Below are 19,285 nucleotides of genomic sequence, written 5' to 3' on the forward strand. Positions count from 1 at the left end.
TATGGGAACCAGGCCCGCGACGAGAAAAACAGAACAACGGAGAAGCAGACCAAACTGAAGACTCTTGAACAAGTATAACCCAGACGGTCAACTTTTGTATTACAAAGAGTGGTGTTACCGGAAGCAGAAGGTACAGGAATGAGCGAGTTGCTACAACAGGTGATATGAAATCCTTTGTAATACATCTTAGCATATAGAGAGATGTCATTAATTCATGAGCCATTTATTTCCGACACACATGTCACTAAAAGGAGGACTAGAACAGGAAGAAATGCAAGCAGTGGAGGACTCTACAGTGAGGAAGACATAACCAGTTTGGGGGAAAATCCCCAAAATGCTACTGTCTAGAAATTGAGCTCCCAGGAGATACCAGTGGCTCAATTTACTTCTCGACTAATGAATGGGACAGTGGAAAGCAATGTAGGAAAATTAAGAGTAATTTCTTTAAACACAGAAACACTTTTTAGGGGCAAAACGAGTCGGATGTACTACCAGGATGTTTGTCTAACTCCTAACTTCTGTAGGCCATTTATTTTTTTAAAGACTGAGATGCCAAATATTATTCACATATTCACACAGGACCCCATTTGATTATGCTGCCATTTCACTTTGAGTACAAATACTCAGGAAATGTCAAAAGCTTTGTTTCTCCAGAACCCTGGGCACTGTATCTTGGTGGGGCATTCTTCATGCAAAAAAAAAAACCCCCAAAAACACCAAAACCCAAAAAACATTGATTTTCAAGGTTCAATAAAACTTTAAAAAAAGGCAATCCTAGCTCAGTGGAATGAACCTCAATGAAGTTTCCTCTGTCTCATTAGGTCAGTTTGGAATGCAAAAGGGCAAACAAATTTCAGATCCCAAATATGTCTACTAGCATGGACAGAGCAGATCATGTATTAAACCACTTTACGGAACTAAAAAAAGCAAAACCACGTGTTTCCCGTGGAAAAATGACGCCAGGACTTCGGACGGCCAGTCTTGCCTTTCCACATGGAGCTGAGCCTGCACAGGATGATGATGCCGGCGGGTTCTGATTCTCCCGGCTCCGGGGGGCAGGTGGCTATTTGTGCTGGGACAGCAGGTGCTGCGGCTACAAAGCGGAGCTGCCTGCACCACGCCTAAATTGCAAGATACCTCTGCGGGCTCCGGGGGTCGCTAGTGAGGGACACGCTGCAGAGAGACCATTTCACTCCGCTCAGAAAAGGCCATGGAGAGTGTCCCCGTGGGAGACACAGGGAACACCAAGGCCCTGAGTGTCGCTGTGGCCCCCTCTTTAGAACCAGAAGGTCACTGCATCGCCATTGTGCTAATTAGTCAACGACACCGGGCCACAGGGTGGTAACTCAGGAGCCGCTGATATCGAGGTGAAATTAAGATTTTAGTAAAAACAACACAACTGGAATCCATACCCCTTCCCAAAAATGTGGGAACACTTAACCCTTCGATACCATCCTGGCTTCTCACACAGAACATGTCTGAAAGGCCCCTTAAGTCAGATCCTGCAATTTAGGGTTTGTCAGCTGTACATCCCGATGGGAAGAGCATGAGCAATGGAGACAAGACAGAGGCGACAAGGCTACATTCTACACGGCGACAGGACACCATGACACAGACCGTGGCAGCGCCTACCTGGAACATGGAAATGTTTAGGGGCCTGAGCGTAAGTTGGAGTGAGAGGGCGGCTGTCGGGCCGGTGGGGGAGAGGGGAGTTCCGGCCGCTGGACGGCTCATTGCCTCCAAGGAGAAGAATGGAGAAAACAAAATGAGAGAGGGGACAGCGATAACGGAAACCGAGCGAGCGCAATAAAACTTCAAAACCACCAACGGGGAGGAGGTACATCAAAAAAAGGAGGAATGAAAGAAACAAGCTCAACGCAGCAACGTGGCTGGCAAAGGAGGGGAGATAAGGTTTAGTTTTCTCGAAAGAGAGGCCTGCATTCAGGTCACGGGGGTAAAGCAGCGAGCAGAGAGGCGCGTCACCCAAGGCGTGTGGCTGAGGCTGGGGGCAGGCAGGGCGCGGACCGGACGGGGCGTCTGGTATGAGGAATGGAAAGGCCCTGGCTGGTGGTTCAGGACCAGTTGCTAGATGGTTAGATCCCAAGCGTGTGCAGGAGTGGGATCAGCAATCCAAACACAGGCCTCCTGGACCGGGTGATGGAAGCTGGAGACTGAGCAGCATGTCTCTGAACTGAGCAAAGGCTACGTCTGGGAGCCGGTGCGGTCACCCAGGCCTTCCCCTGAGGAATCCGAGCGCCTTCATGGCAGCGTGTGTTTCTGTTTCCTCTTTGAAATACACCAGATGAGTCAGGCCCCTTTCTTCCAGGCACTGTGGGACCGGGTACCCCTCTCTCCATCCTTCTCTACAAAGATGAGGCACACCCACTCCAATGACCGCATCCGTGAGATGCTGGCTGAACATCCGGGGTGGCTGGGCCCTGAGCTGGGCGCGAGGATAGTAGATGAAGGAGACTTAGTCCCTGCCCTCCAGGGGCCCAGCGTCCACCGAAGGAGTCAGACTTGAGACACATAAATACAATACCTTGCCATAGTACTCAGAGGCATGTGAAAAATTATAACACAAAGGTGCGCACCATCAATTCCCTAGGAAAGCGACAGAAAGATAGGACAGGATCGCCAGGTGGGTGGTGGGCAGAGGGTGGGACGCTCAGATTTCAGAAGGCTGGAGCATCCTTAGGAAGGAGGCATGGAAGGGCGCCGTGGGCGGGGGCAACAGAGCTGGCCACCGGCTGGAAAGCGTGGGGTGTGGAGAGGACTCGGCGAGGCTGCAGTAGCCCTTGAATGTAACTGGGATCAAATCAATATTCTAAGTTTTTGGTTATCATATCCTGAAGCTTTTGTCCTTCCCCTCCCCTCAAGTCACTTAAGCATCTAGCTCCCAACATATTATAATTAGACTTTCCTACTTAAGTCAGATGTTAGCTTCTGAAAATTATGATGCTTCGCTCTAAACGGCGATCTATTAAAAAAAACTCATTAAAAAAATGCTATCTCATTTATTATTACTCTCCTAGAAAGAAGTAACTGGTTCATGTCTGGAAAAAAAAATGAGTATAATTAACACAGGCAGAAGCAAGCAGGGAGGGAGACTATGCTTTATGTTTAGAAGAAAATCCCACTTTAAATCTAAGGAAGAATGAGATCTCGGTCTCATTCATCTGTGTGCTCAGCACAGCGTCTGGCCAGAGTGCGTGTCCAGTAACTGTCTGTGAGTGAATGATTGAAGGCCAACGAACTAACCTGACAGCTCTTCAGGCCTCATGCGGTAAGCACCACTGCACCATCTTTCTCTCCATTAAAGGCAGCCATGCGATCACCATGGCACCCCATTTTTATAACGTTTCCATTAGAGCTAATCCTCAATAACCCCAACTTAATCGTTTCGTTTCAGGGGAATGCTCGACTCCTCTAAACATTAGGGATTATTCAGAAGAGGGACCCATCATTGAAAAACAGAATACTTCTTACGAGCTCTTCTCCAAAGACATTCTAGCCTAGAATGTCTAGTCTCTAGAATTCTAGTCTCTAGAATCTAGAGACACTCAACTTTCTCTCTTTCTTTGAGGTTGGTGTTTGGAAGGCTCATTCTGCAGACCCTCCGCACAGGGTGCTATTGCTTCCGTGCCCCACTGCTCCTGCCCTACACCCTCCGCCTCTAGCCTCCCTGTACTGGTACAACATCAGCCATTGCGGGGAAATGTTTGTGCAGGTGTGGGCTATCATGCTCAATAAGAAGAAACACCATTACATTTGTTTTGATAATTATTAGCCGGAGTCATGTGCACCCACAAATATCTGCATGTTCAGGACGCAGGGTTTAAGGTTTTTGGAACTCGCATTTGGCTGACTAGTAAACATCCTGAGTCAAGGGAGTAGTCTTTCCAGCTCCTTTAGCTGATCCCCAATGCCTTTCAAAACTATTTTTTGTCTTTGGACTCTTTCTTAATCTATGCATCAGCCCCTTTCTCCAGATTGCTGAACCCTTTGTAAGGCTGGGACAAGAACCCCGGCACTCATCTTATAAACTCAAAAGCTCAGTCCTCACTTCCATGCTTTCTGGCAGCCTGTGGCCTAGGGACAGATTCTAAGACACATACTGATTGACATGGCCGTGCTTGCGTCTGCCGTGGAATCGTGGGCGCACGCTTAGCTTTCTGGGCTCTAAGGGCTCATATTCCAAAACAGAAATGAGTATTGTGAGGGGACCTGAAAACCGGCAGCATCTAAAATTTCATGCCAGTTTCAAGATGGCTAGTCCCTGTCTAAAGCTTCAGTAGTGTCATGGTCCCCTTCAGCGAGTGTCCAATACCTATCTGAACCAGAGCCGCTCATCTGGTTGATATATTTCATGGACACAGAGCGTAACGTCTAACAGTATTTCAAAGGGAGGGAAGAGAAACTCAGAAAGCACAGCACAAACAGATCCCAAAAGACTGAAAGTTCCAAATCTCCAGGCATGCACTTGCCCAAAGGATTCAACAATGACATACCAGAATGAGGCTGCAAGGAAGGTCAGAAAACAGAAAAAGACACACCGGGAAACAAGACAGAGGCCACAGGAAGTGGATGGGGAAGCCAGTGACACAGAACCAGCCTGTGATGTGCATCTCAGCTTTACCCCATGCAGTCATCCTCAGCTCCCCGGAGCCCTGGCCACATGCGTGAGAAATAAGGACCAGGAAGTGGGCTTGGGCAAAGGGGGCTGGGCTTCAGGCTGCCAGAGTGAAGTGCCACTCCCTTCTAGCTACACCTTCCTCAGATGGTCATCCCACCCCGGGGCCTCCCGCTCTCCAGCTTCCATTTGTTTTCAAAACTCCCCTGAGACCACAACACAAGCTCGAAGAGGAAAAGTAACCGTTCAAATGAAGGGCCGTGGGAAGCCTGGGGTACTCTGCCCACGTGCTTCTCCAATGGCCACAAGTTCCCTCCATGTGGGAATTTCCAAAAGCCGGAGAGGCCATCCATGTGAAGGGATAGATGTTTTTCATAACAACTAAGATGTAACTCTCTGGAGAATCAGCATTTAGACATGCAACGATACTAGGCTTTTCAAGCAATCTAGTTACTATACAAATTCTCCATGTCCTTTTAAAACTGAGCAGAAACTGTGATGTGCATTTCATTTTACATTTTCTATATTTTTAAAGTTTATTTTCTATAAACTACCTCATATGGACCAGAGACAGGTATATGTGCAGTGAAAAGAAAGTGGGAGATTATTAGATGTTTTCAAGTATAAGTTTAGGGTCATGCTAACCCCTCTTAGCCTCATGTTGTTTATCATTTAAATCTATAATTCTTGTGTCAAAAACTTCACATTCAGACTGAACACAGAAAACAAAGCATATCCATATTTTTAAATAAAGCACCACTTAGACACACAGAGGTGCTGTAATTTTTAGGAGCAGTTGATACTCCTCTTAAAAAGTAAAAAAAAAAAAAAATGCTAATTTTGTAATGTACCTGACTGAAGTAGCTGTCTGTCTTGCCCTCAATAAGAATCCAATTTTCTAGTTAAGAGGAGGTGGACGATAAGAGTTTGGTTTAAAAGTTAAACTCCACGTCTATTTTGTACCGAAATGCACACCTCATCTGAATGAGGGATGGGGAGGCCTGGGGTCTGGTCCGGGAGCTCTCACTTCCCAGCTGTGAGCCCTAGGCTGGGTCTCGGACCCAGGGCCTCCGCTCTCCATCTCCATCTGGGCCTACGTCAGACGCGGTGAAGAGCGGAAGGAAGACGGAAAGGGCTTTAAGAGCACCAAGTCCAGGGGCACCAAGACTCCTGTGAGCTCAGTGCTCACACGCACCGGGGCACTTGACCTCACACGCCCTAGTGACCTAGGGGAGGTTTACAGGTGAGGCAAGTAACGCTCACAAAGTCAAGCCAACATCTGAGGTCCCATACTAGCTAGTGACAGACAGAGTACTCAACCCAGGGCTCCGGTGTCCCTATGGGCGTGCCATCCGTCTCTCCTAAGGCTGCTCACAGACAGAAGGTACATGACACTTTGGGATGCGCTGTTTGTACAAACTTCGTATAACCATCCAGGGCACAATGGCCCTTTTCTTTCTATGGAAAGTGTCTCTTCTGAAAGAGGAAACATAACCACACAAGGCCGTTTACATCTCAATGAATGAAAAATGGATTTCCCCTTGTGCATTTAAAAACCAACAAAAATCTTGATTTGGCCAAGGGCTTCTGTATTCAAGTCTCTTTAAAATGCATCTTTGAAGTTTCTTCAATAATATCTTTTGGTTTTATAAACTTGTCTAAAGTATCATCTTACATCTATATAAAAAAGCTCCTTCTCTCTCTCTCTCTCCAAAATATCAGCAATGGCCACTTTAAATAATCTGCCAAGAATTTTAGAAAGTGCTGCATCTACAGAAAAAGATGGGTCTCTTTGTTAATGGCAAATAGTGTGATAAGCGTGTCAGCGATGCTATTTTCGCGGCAGAAAATGCCAGAATAGCACACATCAAGTGACTGCATGCAGATCAGCACAGCACATCTGCATTTTAGGGCTCACATGCTCAAAACTCCGAGCGAGCAAAAAACGAAACAACTAGAGTGGACTGCAAGCCATCTTTCCAATGCAATAACGTTTAGGCTACGCAACGGAAGTGTTAGTGACACGAGTGCTTGGAACCAGGGTTAGACTCCTTTAGGACTGGCCCAATCCTCTAACCCCATCTGTGCTTGCCTGCTCCTTCCCTTTCAGCTACGTTCATGGGTTTAAATCAGGGCTCTGGACAGTGAGCATCCTCATGGGCGCTCACACTCATTTATTCCTTTATTCCTCTGGGGCTCTTGGCTCTCCCTGCACGAGGAGGAGACCAGGGCCTCGTGGGGACTGCTACCGAAGCATAAAGGACAATGAAGGAAACAGTGGCAATGCCATGAGGGGGACAGGAACAGAGATCAGAAGGCAAAGCCTCTCTCCCCCATCATGCAGAAACCAGGGCAGGCCAACAGAAGATGACTCTCGGTCGGCTCCAACCTAGACATTTGATATTTTCTATAGGATCCAAACATTTTAATTTCGGTATGTGGTTACTTAAGAGGCTCATCACCGTTAGGACGGCCTGTGAATATCTGTTGCTGAATCCCGCTGGGTTTTGCTGAGCCACATCACATATCAAAACCAGGCCAATACTCCAGCTATATATTATATTTTGCTTTTGAGGTACAGAAAAACAAAATAGTAATATATATATATATATATAATGTCATCGATCAATCTTGTGGTCAAGTAAACAAACTTCCTGTCTCTTCATCGAGGGCCCTTAGAAGTGACATGCTTCTCTACCGAGAGGGGCGATGCCAGTTCTAAGGCACTGCTGGTGCAGGCGCCACACTGCAGGCATGCCGAGGGAAGCTCGGGCTAGGCCTCGGAGAGGACCTTATTAGCCTTCAGGGGGCTAATAACTCTCCAGCGGGTGGGGCTGCCTGGAAGCCTGCCTCCTTACCTTTGACCTGGGGGATGAAGTGGTGTCGGAAGGGGGAGTTGGGGCGGGAGTCGCTGTGGGCGGAGCTGAGGCTGCTGGTGCGCAGGTAGGACAACCTGTGCACACCAGGAGGCAGCAGCTCTGTGCCAGGGAGGCGGGACGGGCGAGGTGGAAACAGAAGAGAAGAACAGAAATTAACACAGGAGCAGGGACAAGGCGTCATTCCAAGGGGAGGGGATGGGGGGTGGGATAAAGATCATTCCTCAGGAGTCTGGAAAAGGAGGAAGGCAAAAGGGTTAAGAAAGCTCCTGCTCAGGGTGAGGCAAGTGGGGAGAATCTGCAGACACCCAGGCTCAGGCTGGTACAGAGGCGCTCTCTGAGAATGAAGGGCCTTAGCGAGAAGGAATGGCCACCAGGACAGCCCCTATCCCCCCATCCCCCTGACCCAGTTAGGATACCACAAGCTATGGATAACCCAGTACTGGGCACATCATTTAGACCCCAAAACAACTGTTTATAAAAAGCAACGGACAAACCAGAACCTTGGAAGCACTTGTCAAAAAAGTGCCAGTCATTTCAGGAACCTTGAACAGAAGGACTGATGTGTAAGGGGCAGATTCTCATTTTTTAAAGCTGCACATTCCCACCTCCCTCCCTGCCCCCCCGGAAGTCTAATTTTATTTTGCTTACGTAGGAAAAAGACCCCACGCCTGTCTGGGTGCCCAAGTGCTGCTTGGGATCCTGAGAACCGGGTAGTGGCTGCGCTGTTCTCTCGGAAGAAGGATGGACATTAAAGCTAAGGCCAGGGGTGTGCATCCTTGCCTGGCATCTAGGACCTTCCGAGTGGATAACTTGAGCTGCTCTCCCAGGAGGAGAGAACCTTTTTCTGCCAAGGGCCATGTGGATATTTATAACATCATTCGTGGGCCGTACAAAGTTACCGACTTAAAGTTTAGCCTGCTGTGTTTGGTCAAACATTTTAATGAAATCGCCTGAAAGCTTTGGCAAGGCCAGACCAAATGATTTGGGAACCTTACACGGCCCGGGGGCCGGATGTCCCCACCCCTATACAGACCACAGCTACACTATCAGAACTGCACCAGCTTCACATCACTAGGGTAGACCTTGAAAAAACGCTTAGAAATCCTGATCATTCGTATCATATTATCTGTCACATGCTGTGAAGGAGAGAAGGAGGGACACTAAGAAGGGGGGGGGGGGGTTCTAAAGGCTACTGACATTAGAACTGTGATCGAGACAGATGAAAATGTCCGAGTGCTCAATCAGGACATGGCCTTGAAGGGAAGCACTGCCCCTGACGGACCCCTCCCTCACCCCTCAGAGGGCTCTGGAACAATCTCCCAGCAGACCCGTGTCATTCTGACAGGATCCTGGTTGGGGTCTCCGTGACCTCCCTCAGCAGCATGCCCACACACAGGTTGGCAGCTGAAAGGATTTCTTGTCACTCAGATAGACAAAGGCTTACATCCAGACCCAGGTCCAGGGCACACGTGAAATAAATATACTTTTACGTGAAAAGAGAAAGGAATTCATTGCCTGAAAATTCTCATTCAATATGACTGTATCTCAACCAAGTATTGAGTCTAGAAAAGCAAAACAAAACTATACATTACTGAAGGATCACATCATAAAAATTCATTCCTCTAATAGCATGAAATCGATGGCTTGAGAAAAGATTGCCATCCTTTTACAGTTTATTCGTTTCCTTTGGTTTTATTTTGGCAAGCAGGTTAGCAGATAAGGGGGTTGCTCTCATCAGCCGTGCAGAAGCAAGAAACTTAGAATGAAGTTTCCATAGATGCATGTCATCACTAACCACGAGTTTGTTCCAAAGGCCCAGGTCTTCCTTTGGGAACCCCTTTCTTGGGGAATTCTGGATCTGTGCTGGGATCCCCCATTCTTTTTGTTACTCCCCACATGAGGCATTCACTACTAGGGGTCAAATTCCGCACAGGCCAAGGTCAACGGCAGTCTGTTACAATGTCATATTCTCTCTCACAATCCATCTTGAATGTTTTCCAAGTCTGATTCAAAATCTTAGGGCTGGAGTGGATCATAAAAGTAATATACAACCCTGAGCTGGTATTCAATACTTTGTTCTAGGAGGTGCTTAACCAAGCATGCTGGGTAACACCACGCAAACATGCCCGGAGAAGAGAAACGTGATAAAGCCCCCAACAAATGGCTAATACTGAATCTTGGATGAGGCTGACATGCCTGAAAGACACATCAAAATAGTTTATTTTGGAGATCCTCACTGAAGTCTAAAAGTGGTGAGATCTGCCCTGACTGGTTTGGCTCAGTGGATAGAGCATCGGCCTGCGGACTCAGGGGTCCCAGGTTCAATTCCAGTCAAGGGCATGTACCTTGGATGTGGGCACATCCCCAGTGGGGGGCATACAGGAGGCAGCTGATTGATGTTTCTAATTTTTTATCCCTCTCCCTTCCTCTCTGTAAAAATTCAATAACATATATATATATATATATATATATGTATATGTATATGTATATGTATATGTATATGTATATGTATATGTATATATATATATTTTTTAAGTGATGAGTTATATATATATTTTTTTAAAGTGATGAGATCTTCTTCAAGACTAAAGGAAAACGAAACCCATAACACCCTCCTTTGCTCCCAGCCATTCCCTGTCCAAATGTGATTATTTAATAAATCATAATGAATATAAACACAAAATAACTCTATTTCCAGAAAAGATGCAACACAGACTATAGTCGATGGGAGGTGTTTTTGTTTGTTTTTCTGGAAGAGGGGGTAGTGTTCGGTAGCCAGCTCTTAGGGACGGGGAGAAAGCATCACCCAGACACAGGGACGATCAGACAGCGGGAACCCCGGGGGCAGCGGCCTTACCGGGTCTGTGGAAATGCTGGGGGGAGCGGGACGTGGTGGGAGTGTAGCTGTGGCGGCTGTACACGGGGGAGTTGATGGAGCCCTGGCTGGTGGACCGGTGCATCATGCGGTCCCGCGCGTCCTGGTACCCCTGGAAACACAGAGCGAGACAGCGTGAGCACACAGCATGCCCTCGGGCCACGGTCACGGCCACGTGATGTTGAGTCCCATGAGAGCTGTCCGGGAGGACCCTCGGGGGCCACCTGCTCATGGATACACTTCAGGGCCCCGTTCCTTAAACATCCTGCAGGCGAGCATGCGTGGATCATACCTTCTGTTCAAGACCGATAGCGCCTGCATTTGCCACAAATCTAAAATCAGTTCAGTTTTATGCAGACTATCCAGAAAGCTGCTTGGCTTTGAGACAAGACTAGTGATTTTATTTACTGTTATTTTTACCTTTAGGTGGGGCTAGATCTAACGCCGGAGGAGTTTGCTCTATGGATACATAAGGAAATGCAAAATAATGGAAAGCACAGCAGACCCACAGTCCCTTGGCCATGAGCTGTAATGGCTGCAATGAAAGAAAGGGCGGGGGCAGACTTGGTGCTGGACCCAGCTCAGGTCTGGGCTGGGCTGAGCTTAGGCCACTAGTCTCAGAGCCACCCCAGGAAGGAGAAATATGCAGGGATGACAGGAAGTGCTTCTAAAGCCACTGGTCACCAAGGAGGTAGCGACTGTGGGGGGAGGGTAAACCTAGAAGCCCCCGAAACTGGGGTGTGGGGTGCAGTGTGTGGGAGCTGTTATAATTTATAGATGGGTACTGAAGCCACTGGAAAGTCTGTTTCCCTGGAGGAGAGGGGAAAGATCATGGATTTTAGGCTACAAGGTGTGGCCTCCTCTGAAGGTGGCCATTCACAGGACACACTATGACCACTGCTGGCCGTTTCAGATAATCCCGTCTGATTTTACCCCACAGTCTCCACGGAAAGAGAACTTGACTGCTGTGTCTTACAGTCATAGCTTACCTGCAAGGAGGCCTACAGCCATCATAATCTCACACAGTTTTTTCTGTTCTTTTATTTCATGTCCTTTTCCCCAAATCCTCGCCTGGGACAGGCCCGAGGAACTCCCCAGCTCCACCCACGATAAAGTTCAAGAATGGCACTTACTTCTGCGGAGGGAGTGGGAGACAGAGTCCTCGGAGACTACAAGAACAAGAGAGAATTAAAGGTCGCTATGTTTATTCATTTGTTAGTTCTCGTTAGTGCTGTTTGTCAGCATCAGCTGGAAACATTATTCCTAATAAACATTATTCCTTGCCGGGAACCCACCCCCCCCTCGCCCCCCTGTTCCTGATGCGGGGAATTGAGAGTGGGGCTCGGCCGACACAGTTCCTGGGTGACTCTGGCACATGTTTCTGCCCAAGAACCGCGGGTTTTGATAAATACATTGCGGTTGAGCCAAATGAGAATTATTCTCCCCTCTATGCTCAACCAGTGCTCTTTACTACCGAGTTACAGTGTCTACAGAATTCAGTGACCATGATTATTCACTGAATGATAAGCACAGCAATCACATACGATGGTTTGAGGACTGAAACAGGCCTGTGAGGACCAGGTCTGTGGCATCCTGCCCCACTGGCCTAGCCAACCTACCACCCTTCACCTGCAGGCCCCGCCCTCCCCCTGCTTTCTGAGGCACACAGAATCTCAAGTTTACCCCTCTCGTGATTCCAGAATGGCAGTGTAAGGGTTCTATGAAGGAAGTGTTAATCACCTAAGGATACATCATCAAGTAGCTCATACAGCTGCATTTGAGTGGCCGCAGAGGCAGCTACACCGATTCTGCCACTAGATGGCACTACGTGAAAACGGATTATCACTTTCCCTGCCCAAGGGACCAGTTCAATGCAGAGCTATCCTTGGGAGTAAATGCCAGATCGGGAAAATAAACAAAAAGAACAATATGTGATGTTTCTAAATAAACAGAAACAGGACTATAAGTCAATACAGTTACAAAATAAATATTATGTTAAAATTGTGAACAAATTAAGCAAAAATCCCATTTTCATGCCTTTTCTTGATCTCTGTAACCCCCTGAGGTCAAGGACAGGCTTTTGAGGTCCTCAGAGCACCCGGGATGGAAGGCTGCGAAGTGTGCAATCGAAAGAACCCTCTGAGTGGCCTGGATTCCAAACGGGAGTTCTTATGCACATGACAAACGAGACATATGCTGTTGCACAACTCACAGCTAGTAGGAACTTCTTACCTCCCCCTGGCTCTGTCTCTCCTGCTTGTCGTCATAGCCGGACGTGTAGAAGGGCTCATAGGTAATGAGATCTGGACGCTCGATATCATAAATTGCCTTGACCTTGGGAATGGCTGCTAAGTCCTTGTAATCCAGGATTTCGTTGTCCACTCTCGCCTGGGAAAGAGCAGAGAGAAGGGTTACTCTGCAATCTCACCTCCGGGGAACGGCTGTTTGTGCTTTTCATTACGTGCTCAAAGAGCGACAGCCTTAAAAACAGACAAAAAACAGAACACCCAGCTCAGCACAGGTGAACTCTAGAAAGTTGCCCCTGATATATTAATCACATTAAAAATGTAAGTCACCAAAAGCTTCGGAAACAGTCTATATGGAATTCATCAAGTACAGAAGCCTGTACACCTTCAGGGTAATTCCCTAGCTTTACTCCAGAGAAGAAAAACTCCCACCTGGCTAAAATCAATAATTGCATATTTAGTCAATAACTAAATACTTAAATACCTTTGTGGCAGAATTTAAGAATACTTCATGTCAGCACTTTAAAGTGTTATATAGTTTGCCCTGGCTCGTGTCGCTCAATGGTTAGAGCGTTGGCCTGCACACTGACATGTCACAGATTCGATTCCTGGCCAAGGGCATGTACCTGGGCTGCAGGTTTGATCCCTGGCCCTGATTGGGGTGTGTGGAAGCAACCATATGATGTGTCTCTCTCATATTGACGTTTCTCTCTCTCTCTCTTTCCCTCCCTCCCTTCCATTCTCTAAACATCAATGGAAAAAATATCCTCAGGTGAAGATTAACAAAACAAACAAAACAACAACAACAACGTGTATAACTAATTCCCAAATATCAAATATCTAGCTGCAAGCTAGGCATAATTATTTTTAAGTCTTGCGTCGTATTTCTGCGTGTTAGGGGCCATCTACTTGGTAGCTCAGGATGGTTGGATTCACAGATAAATTTAAGTTCCTGCAGGAGAACGTGACTGAGAAGGCTGATCCCCAAACGTGAAAATGGTCTCAGAACAGAAAGCTCAGTCATTCTGGATTGTTCCACTTTGCAGTATCCATCCACTATGAGGACGGGCTACCGGAAGCGGAGACTTACGTAGATGGTGTGGCCCGGGGAGCCGGCGATGCTGGAGCCGGGCCGGGAGTAGATGCTCTCGGAGGACGTCCTGGTGGGCTGCGAAACAGACAGGGACGTGTGAGCGTGCCGGCCGTGGCTGCGGACTCAAGGCTGGCCTGAGACCCTAAGCTTTGCTCAAAACCAACTGGTTCAGAAAGGAAAGATCTGTGACTCTCCTGAAAAACCTAGAAAGAAAGGTGGGTAGCGGGTTGCGCAGTGAGCCGTGAAAAGGCAGGGGGTAGGGTGCTTTCTGCCTTCTCTCCCGTGTCCCCTGCAGGTCCTGGCTCTGCCTGCAAGCACGTTTCTCTCTGTCTGCGTTGCCACACCCCATCCCCGTCCCCCCCGCCCCCATGCCCTCCCCCCACCTCCACACTGAGACCGATGCCCTCCTCTGTGGGGTTCTGGCTCTTTTTGAATCTCCTTGGTACCCAGTGGTCCGAGAGACCTCTAAGAACATAATTTGGAACATCACCATCCTGCTTTGGCTTCAGTGTCCCTCTCAGAACAAAATCCCTCTCCTGGGCCTCGGGACTTGGTCCCTGCTGTTCTCTCCCACACCATCGCTCGTAGGACACGGTGCCTGCCCTGCTCAGGGCTCTTCCCTTGCTGCTCCCTCTGTCTGAAATGCCCGGGTCCCCAATGTTACTTAGTTGATTTCCCCCCTCCTTCAGTCTTAGCTTCAATATCACCTCCTCAAAGAAGCCCTCCCTGATTTTTCAATCCGGAGTGGATTCCCCTGGTTACGTTCTCACAGTGCCACTCTTGCTTTCTCCTTCGTGAATAAAATGTATATAATTCCATGTTTACTGGCTTCCTGGCATCGTGCCCATCTCCCTCATGGACTTTAGTTGTGATCTCTGTCCACATAGGGTTTGCTTTTCCACGGCATTTGCACAGGCTCAAAGAGGATGCACACGTTTGTTGAGGGAACGAGCTAGAATGAATTACGTTTAAACAAACACTCTGTGTGTGGGCACTTGACTTGCATTAATGACATAATCTGAGCCCAGTTACACCAGTCAGCCGCTAGGGGAGAGGGAAGATGAGAGAAACTCCCCTTCAGAGCAGGTGTGTAGAGAGCCACGGGGTGACAGGGGCGGGTGGGAGATGCACGCTCCGGCTTCACTGCCTCCTAGGCTTCATTGCCTCCTGCCGCAGCTCGGCCCTTTCTGGAAAAGGCCTGGTCACGGGGGACCTGCTCCCCCCCGCACAGCTCTTTCTGGGAGAAGATAAGTTCTAGCTGTTTCGCACCTCGAATGGGAATGTCACTGAGTGACCGGACTCCTGAAAACGAGGATGTGGCATCACTAAGGAACTCAGCTCTGCAGCGGTGAGAGCCGCCCCCCTGGCCCACTCGAGGCCGGCAGTGGCCGGACTCACTCTGACAGGAAGCACCGATTGGCTCAGCCAGGTCTCTGGTCCCTGAGACACATGGGTGGGTGGGGGTAGGGGCTCACACAGGGCATGGGTGGGCCTGTGCCAGGCTCAGGGGGTCTGCCCCTCCCCCAAGGCCTGCCATGTGTAAGCCCTTTCCTTCAGGTTACAATTTTCCAGCCACTGGCGTGTCGCAGTATGAGAAAGTGCCCCAACCGGAGTATATTGAGAAAGAGAGGATTCACATAGCAACACAATCCATTTCCTAATCAAGGCACGGAAGCGACACCAAGGCCCGCCCTCCATGAAGAAGAGACGCCGGCCTTGGTAAAGCTGAGAGAATGCCCACCCTGTGGGGCACGGACGAGCCACCGCTCTCCTCAGCTTCCAGTGGCCAGGAGCTACGATTGGCCAAACCCAACATCAAAGTGAAACCTCTGAAGGAACCACAGGAGAGGGCTAACAGCAGCTGATACTTGTGGCCCACTTCCTGTGTGGCAGGCCCTCCCAGGCTGGTCTCACTGGATCCATTCAATAGCCCTGTGAGGTCGCTTGCTTATTCTACAGGCGAGGAAAAAGGACGCATGCTCCAAGCCACACAAATGCCAGGATCTGCACCCGGGGGACAGAGCCCAGCTCTTCATCCTGCACTAAAATCCACCCCCTCCCCCCCAGCATAAGGTAACTGGGACCATTTACTAATATTCCCCGTTAACATAGCTATGGGACAGATGAGGTGGAAATAAAGGAAAATACTGAGATCAAGTAGCAGGAAAGAGTGCCTGCAAACTGAAAAGACTTTTATTGCTGCTAGCTCCCCGTGCTGGGGTGGGGTGAGAACCCCGCTCTAGCTCTCTGGCCGGCTGTGCTGGGCGGGGTAGGCGCCCACACTGGCTGACTGCACTGGGGTGGGGCAGGGGAGGTTGCAGGACAGTCAGATGTCTCCAGGGACTGGCGTTGCTATGACAAAGGCCTGTTTTCATGACAGCAGCTGGGACACCGTGTGAAGAACCACGTGCACGCTGAGCCTCGGGGTCTCTCCCACGTTACTCATCCTGACTTCTTGCCAAACGTGGGTCAGGGATGCTTTCTGCCTTTGCTGTGATGATGCACCTGGGCTGGCCCCGCAGTGTTTCGTTCTCTCCTGCCCTGAGTGCTCACAGGAACACAGCTGGAGAACACGAGAGCATGTCGGAGGGTCTCTAACACTCTCTTCCCTGGAAGGGAAGAGGCCCTGTGGCTGAACCAGCCTGTTTCTGCTCGGTCTCTCCCGGCCTTCCTCCCTCACTGGATGAGATGGTCCGGTAATTGACATCAGCGTTCTCAGAAGCACCTGGCTGGTTCATTTACTGGTCTATTGTTGGGTTAAAAGGTTTAAGAGTTATCCACCAACCTGGATTTGTAGTGTCTCATTTGATTCAGAATCACTTCCAATCTGTACACCCTAGCCCAAGATTCTCTGATTCCAAAGTTTGAGAATCAGATAGTTTTCAAGGTTTGAAATCAGATAGTTTCCAAAGTTTGAGAATCAGATCGTTTTCAAGGACAAGTCAGTGTTCACCACATCCACCAATGCTCGGGCTCTTGCTGGCCCTGTGAGTCCTCAGACTCCTTAGTGGAGTTTGAGAAACACTCAAGTCTCCTGGGGATTCCGCACGGCTGTCTTTCCTTGCACTCACCACTGTTTGCTTCTGCTTCATTCCGATCTCCTGACCTTGCTGTGACAGTCACTTCCGCAGGCATCTTGCTTATGGGTGGACTGCAGTCTCACTTGCCTATTTTCCTACAATAGCCCTTCTCTGTTTTCCTGTCTAAAATGAACTAATGGGACAAGACACGACTTTGGATCCTGTAACATGGCGAGGTGAAAAGGCTCGTTCAAAATCTTGGCTTACTGGTTGGGTGACATTTCATGAAGTTTTCTTTTCTCTCTCTCTCTCTCTCTCTCTCTCTCTCTCTCTCTCTCTCTTTCTCTCGTTCTCTCTCTCTCTCTCTCTCTCTCTCTCTCTTCCTTGGGCTTCAACGTCCTCATTTATAGAATGGAGGAGGGGGTAATAACAGCCCACTTCACAGGGATGAATGAGACAGTACATCTAAAGCTCAAGCATCTTGCCTGGCACACAGTAAGTGCCCAGCACTTCCCAGACATGTGACGTCAGACGGGATCTCAGCCAGTTAATCTGAAACATGAAGGAGGCGCTGACTCTGTTCTGCTCAAGAGAGGACAGTCCTTTATAATGTGATCTGTGGAGAGTAGACTTCCCTAGAGCTCTCCACACGTAGGTGGCTCCATAAGAACTCAGAAACGCTGAGTAACTAATCATAAGCCATGGGGCAGTGGTCCCACCTCGAGCTAACCAATGCCCTTCCCCTCTTGAGAAGGCCCCTAGCAGGTGATTCTGTATCCTCCCGAGGCAGTGGCATCTTCTGAGGATCTCGGCGCCAGTAATTAAGGCCCTTCTGTGCATCTGGCGGTGACCAGTGACCTTGCCCGGGCCTGTCTCATCTGCCAGGACAGTGCTCTGCTGGCTGCCCTTTGACCTGAGCTTTGAAGCTCACACGGGATGGCTGCTTTTTGTCATGTTCCCAAAGTGTGTTCGCTCCATCAGCAGAGACTAGAGGTCTCTCCCTTAGGACGATAATAAAGTACTTTGAAAAATGGAACTATTAACTTAAAGTTTCAGTCTTCAATATTTGGAATTTTACATTTTGATTCTAAAGATCTTTACCATATTGAATTTTAAATAAACATGTAGTTTATTGTTCAGAGAACCCCTTTTCCTCTTCCTGCTGTATTTTTCCTTTTAATTAACACAAAACTTGCTATGCGAGGGTCTCTATCCATCAAACATCATCACGAGGCCCAGAGCTGTCTCCCAACAGAGCGGCATGAATCCACTCAAATGGAAACTCATGCCAACCTCAAAAGCACAAGCTCCTGACATGCTTTCCTTCTTTAAAATCCTCTCTTCACCACTAACTTAACTCTACGTCACCCCATTGGGCTGTGACAAAAGTTCACTGATGATCCGCATTTCTGCAGATGATCCTTGTGCGCGATTATTTAATCCGAGTTACTATTTCAACCCACTCAGCTGTCCAGGCTAACAAACAACGGAGACCCAGAAGTTACTGAATGCATTCAGCAATCCATTGGGCCACCAGCCTTTGTTTCTGGAACCCTCTGTGAAAGTTACCATGAACAAAATGACTCTCTTGCCTACATTCTAAATGAAGATAATGTCAAATATTTCTCCCTACGGCATGCCCACTTCCGTGCTACAGAGACAGGAAACAAGGACCGTGACGGAGCTGTTGAAGGCATAGGCCATTTACTAGCTTTTCTTTAAGCACCTTTTCCTTCAGCTTTTCAGAAAAAACAACAACTTGAAAGCACAGCTGGGAAAATTTGGGTCTTTGGCCAAAAGAAGAAAGAAAGAAACAGAAACAGAAAAAGGGTGTGGGGAGGGGGCGTGGGGAGTGAGGAGAGGGTGGAGAAGGCATATAGATATAGAAAAGGTTATGAATGGCTGTGACCACTCAGAGTGTTTTTCCAATAAGATTCACCGTACTTGGCAACATAAGTTCCTTCTAGTTGTATGGGCAGTCAGTCCTCACTCAGTCTCTGGTGAACAAGGGGTCTATATGACCTACATTTATTTCCTTAGCAAACTGTCAAGCACTCACTTGTGATTTCCATAAAGACTTTTATTTTCCTCAAAACAAACAAACAAAAAACCCACCAACAAAGAGAGGTCTTACCAGTAGACTAAGTAGTTCATTTCAAGGGAAAAGAGAAAAAGTGGCATTCGATCACTAACAGCAGGTTCTTGAAAATGCACATCTTTCTGTTCTCTGTATGAAATCTTTGTGTAAAAAGAAAAGCCCTCTAACCACCTTTCAGCTGATTCCCCCTCCATGCGTTGACATTGTCCATCTGTCCTAACATTCAGAAGGCAGAGTCACAGACAGAAAATTACACTGAAGATACATGTTTTGACTCCAGCTCTTGTCATCCTTCAAATATTGACCATGACACGAACGAACAAACTTACCAGAGCTCTGCCTGGCGAGTGAGCAGAGAAACGACATTTTCCATTTACTTTTGGTTATGGCCACCGCGCATGCCTCGTCCAGTCTTAGAAGGCCAGGGCCAGCAGCCCCTCC

At 48.3% G+C, this 19,285-nt stretch overlaps 1 protein-coding gene across 7 annotated transcripts in view; it reads right to left on the reverse strand.

The window, feature by feature from the left end:
* Positions 1-19,285, reverse strand: part of ABLIM1 (actin binding LIM protein 1) — a 217,133-nt gene that overhangs the window by 17,423 nt on the left and 180,425 nt on the right. For 4 of the 7 annotated variants that reach the window (XM_084903596.1, XM_084903598.1, XM_084903599.1 and 1 more), the window contains 4 exons: positions 13,724-13,801; positions 12,620-12,775; positions 11,521-11,556; positions 10,370-10,499 (listed from right to left, as the gene is read on the reverse strand). In XM_084903596.1, coding sequence (XP_084759722.1) covers positions 10,370-10,499; positions 11,521-11,556; positions 12,620-12,775; positions 13,724-13,801 — 400 coding nt within the window. Of the gene's footprint in view, positions 1-1,632; positions 1,738-7,491; positions 7,612-10,369; positions 10,500-11,520; positions 11,557-12,619; positions 12,776-13,723; positions 13,802-19,285 lie in introns of all 7 variants that reach the window. The other 3 variants (XM_084903595.1, XM_084903597.1, XM_084903594.1) reach the window with 2 other exon arrangements.

This window comes from Pipistrellus hanaki, assembly GCF_964339955.1.
Source record: "Pipistrellus hanaki genome assembly, chromosome: 14".
NCBI lineage: Eukaryota > Metazoa > Chordata > Mammalia > Chiroptera > Vespertilionidae > Pipistrellus > Pipistrellus hanaki.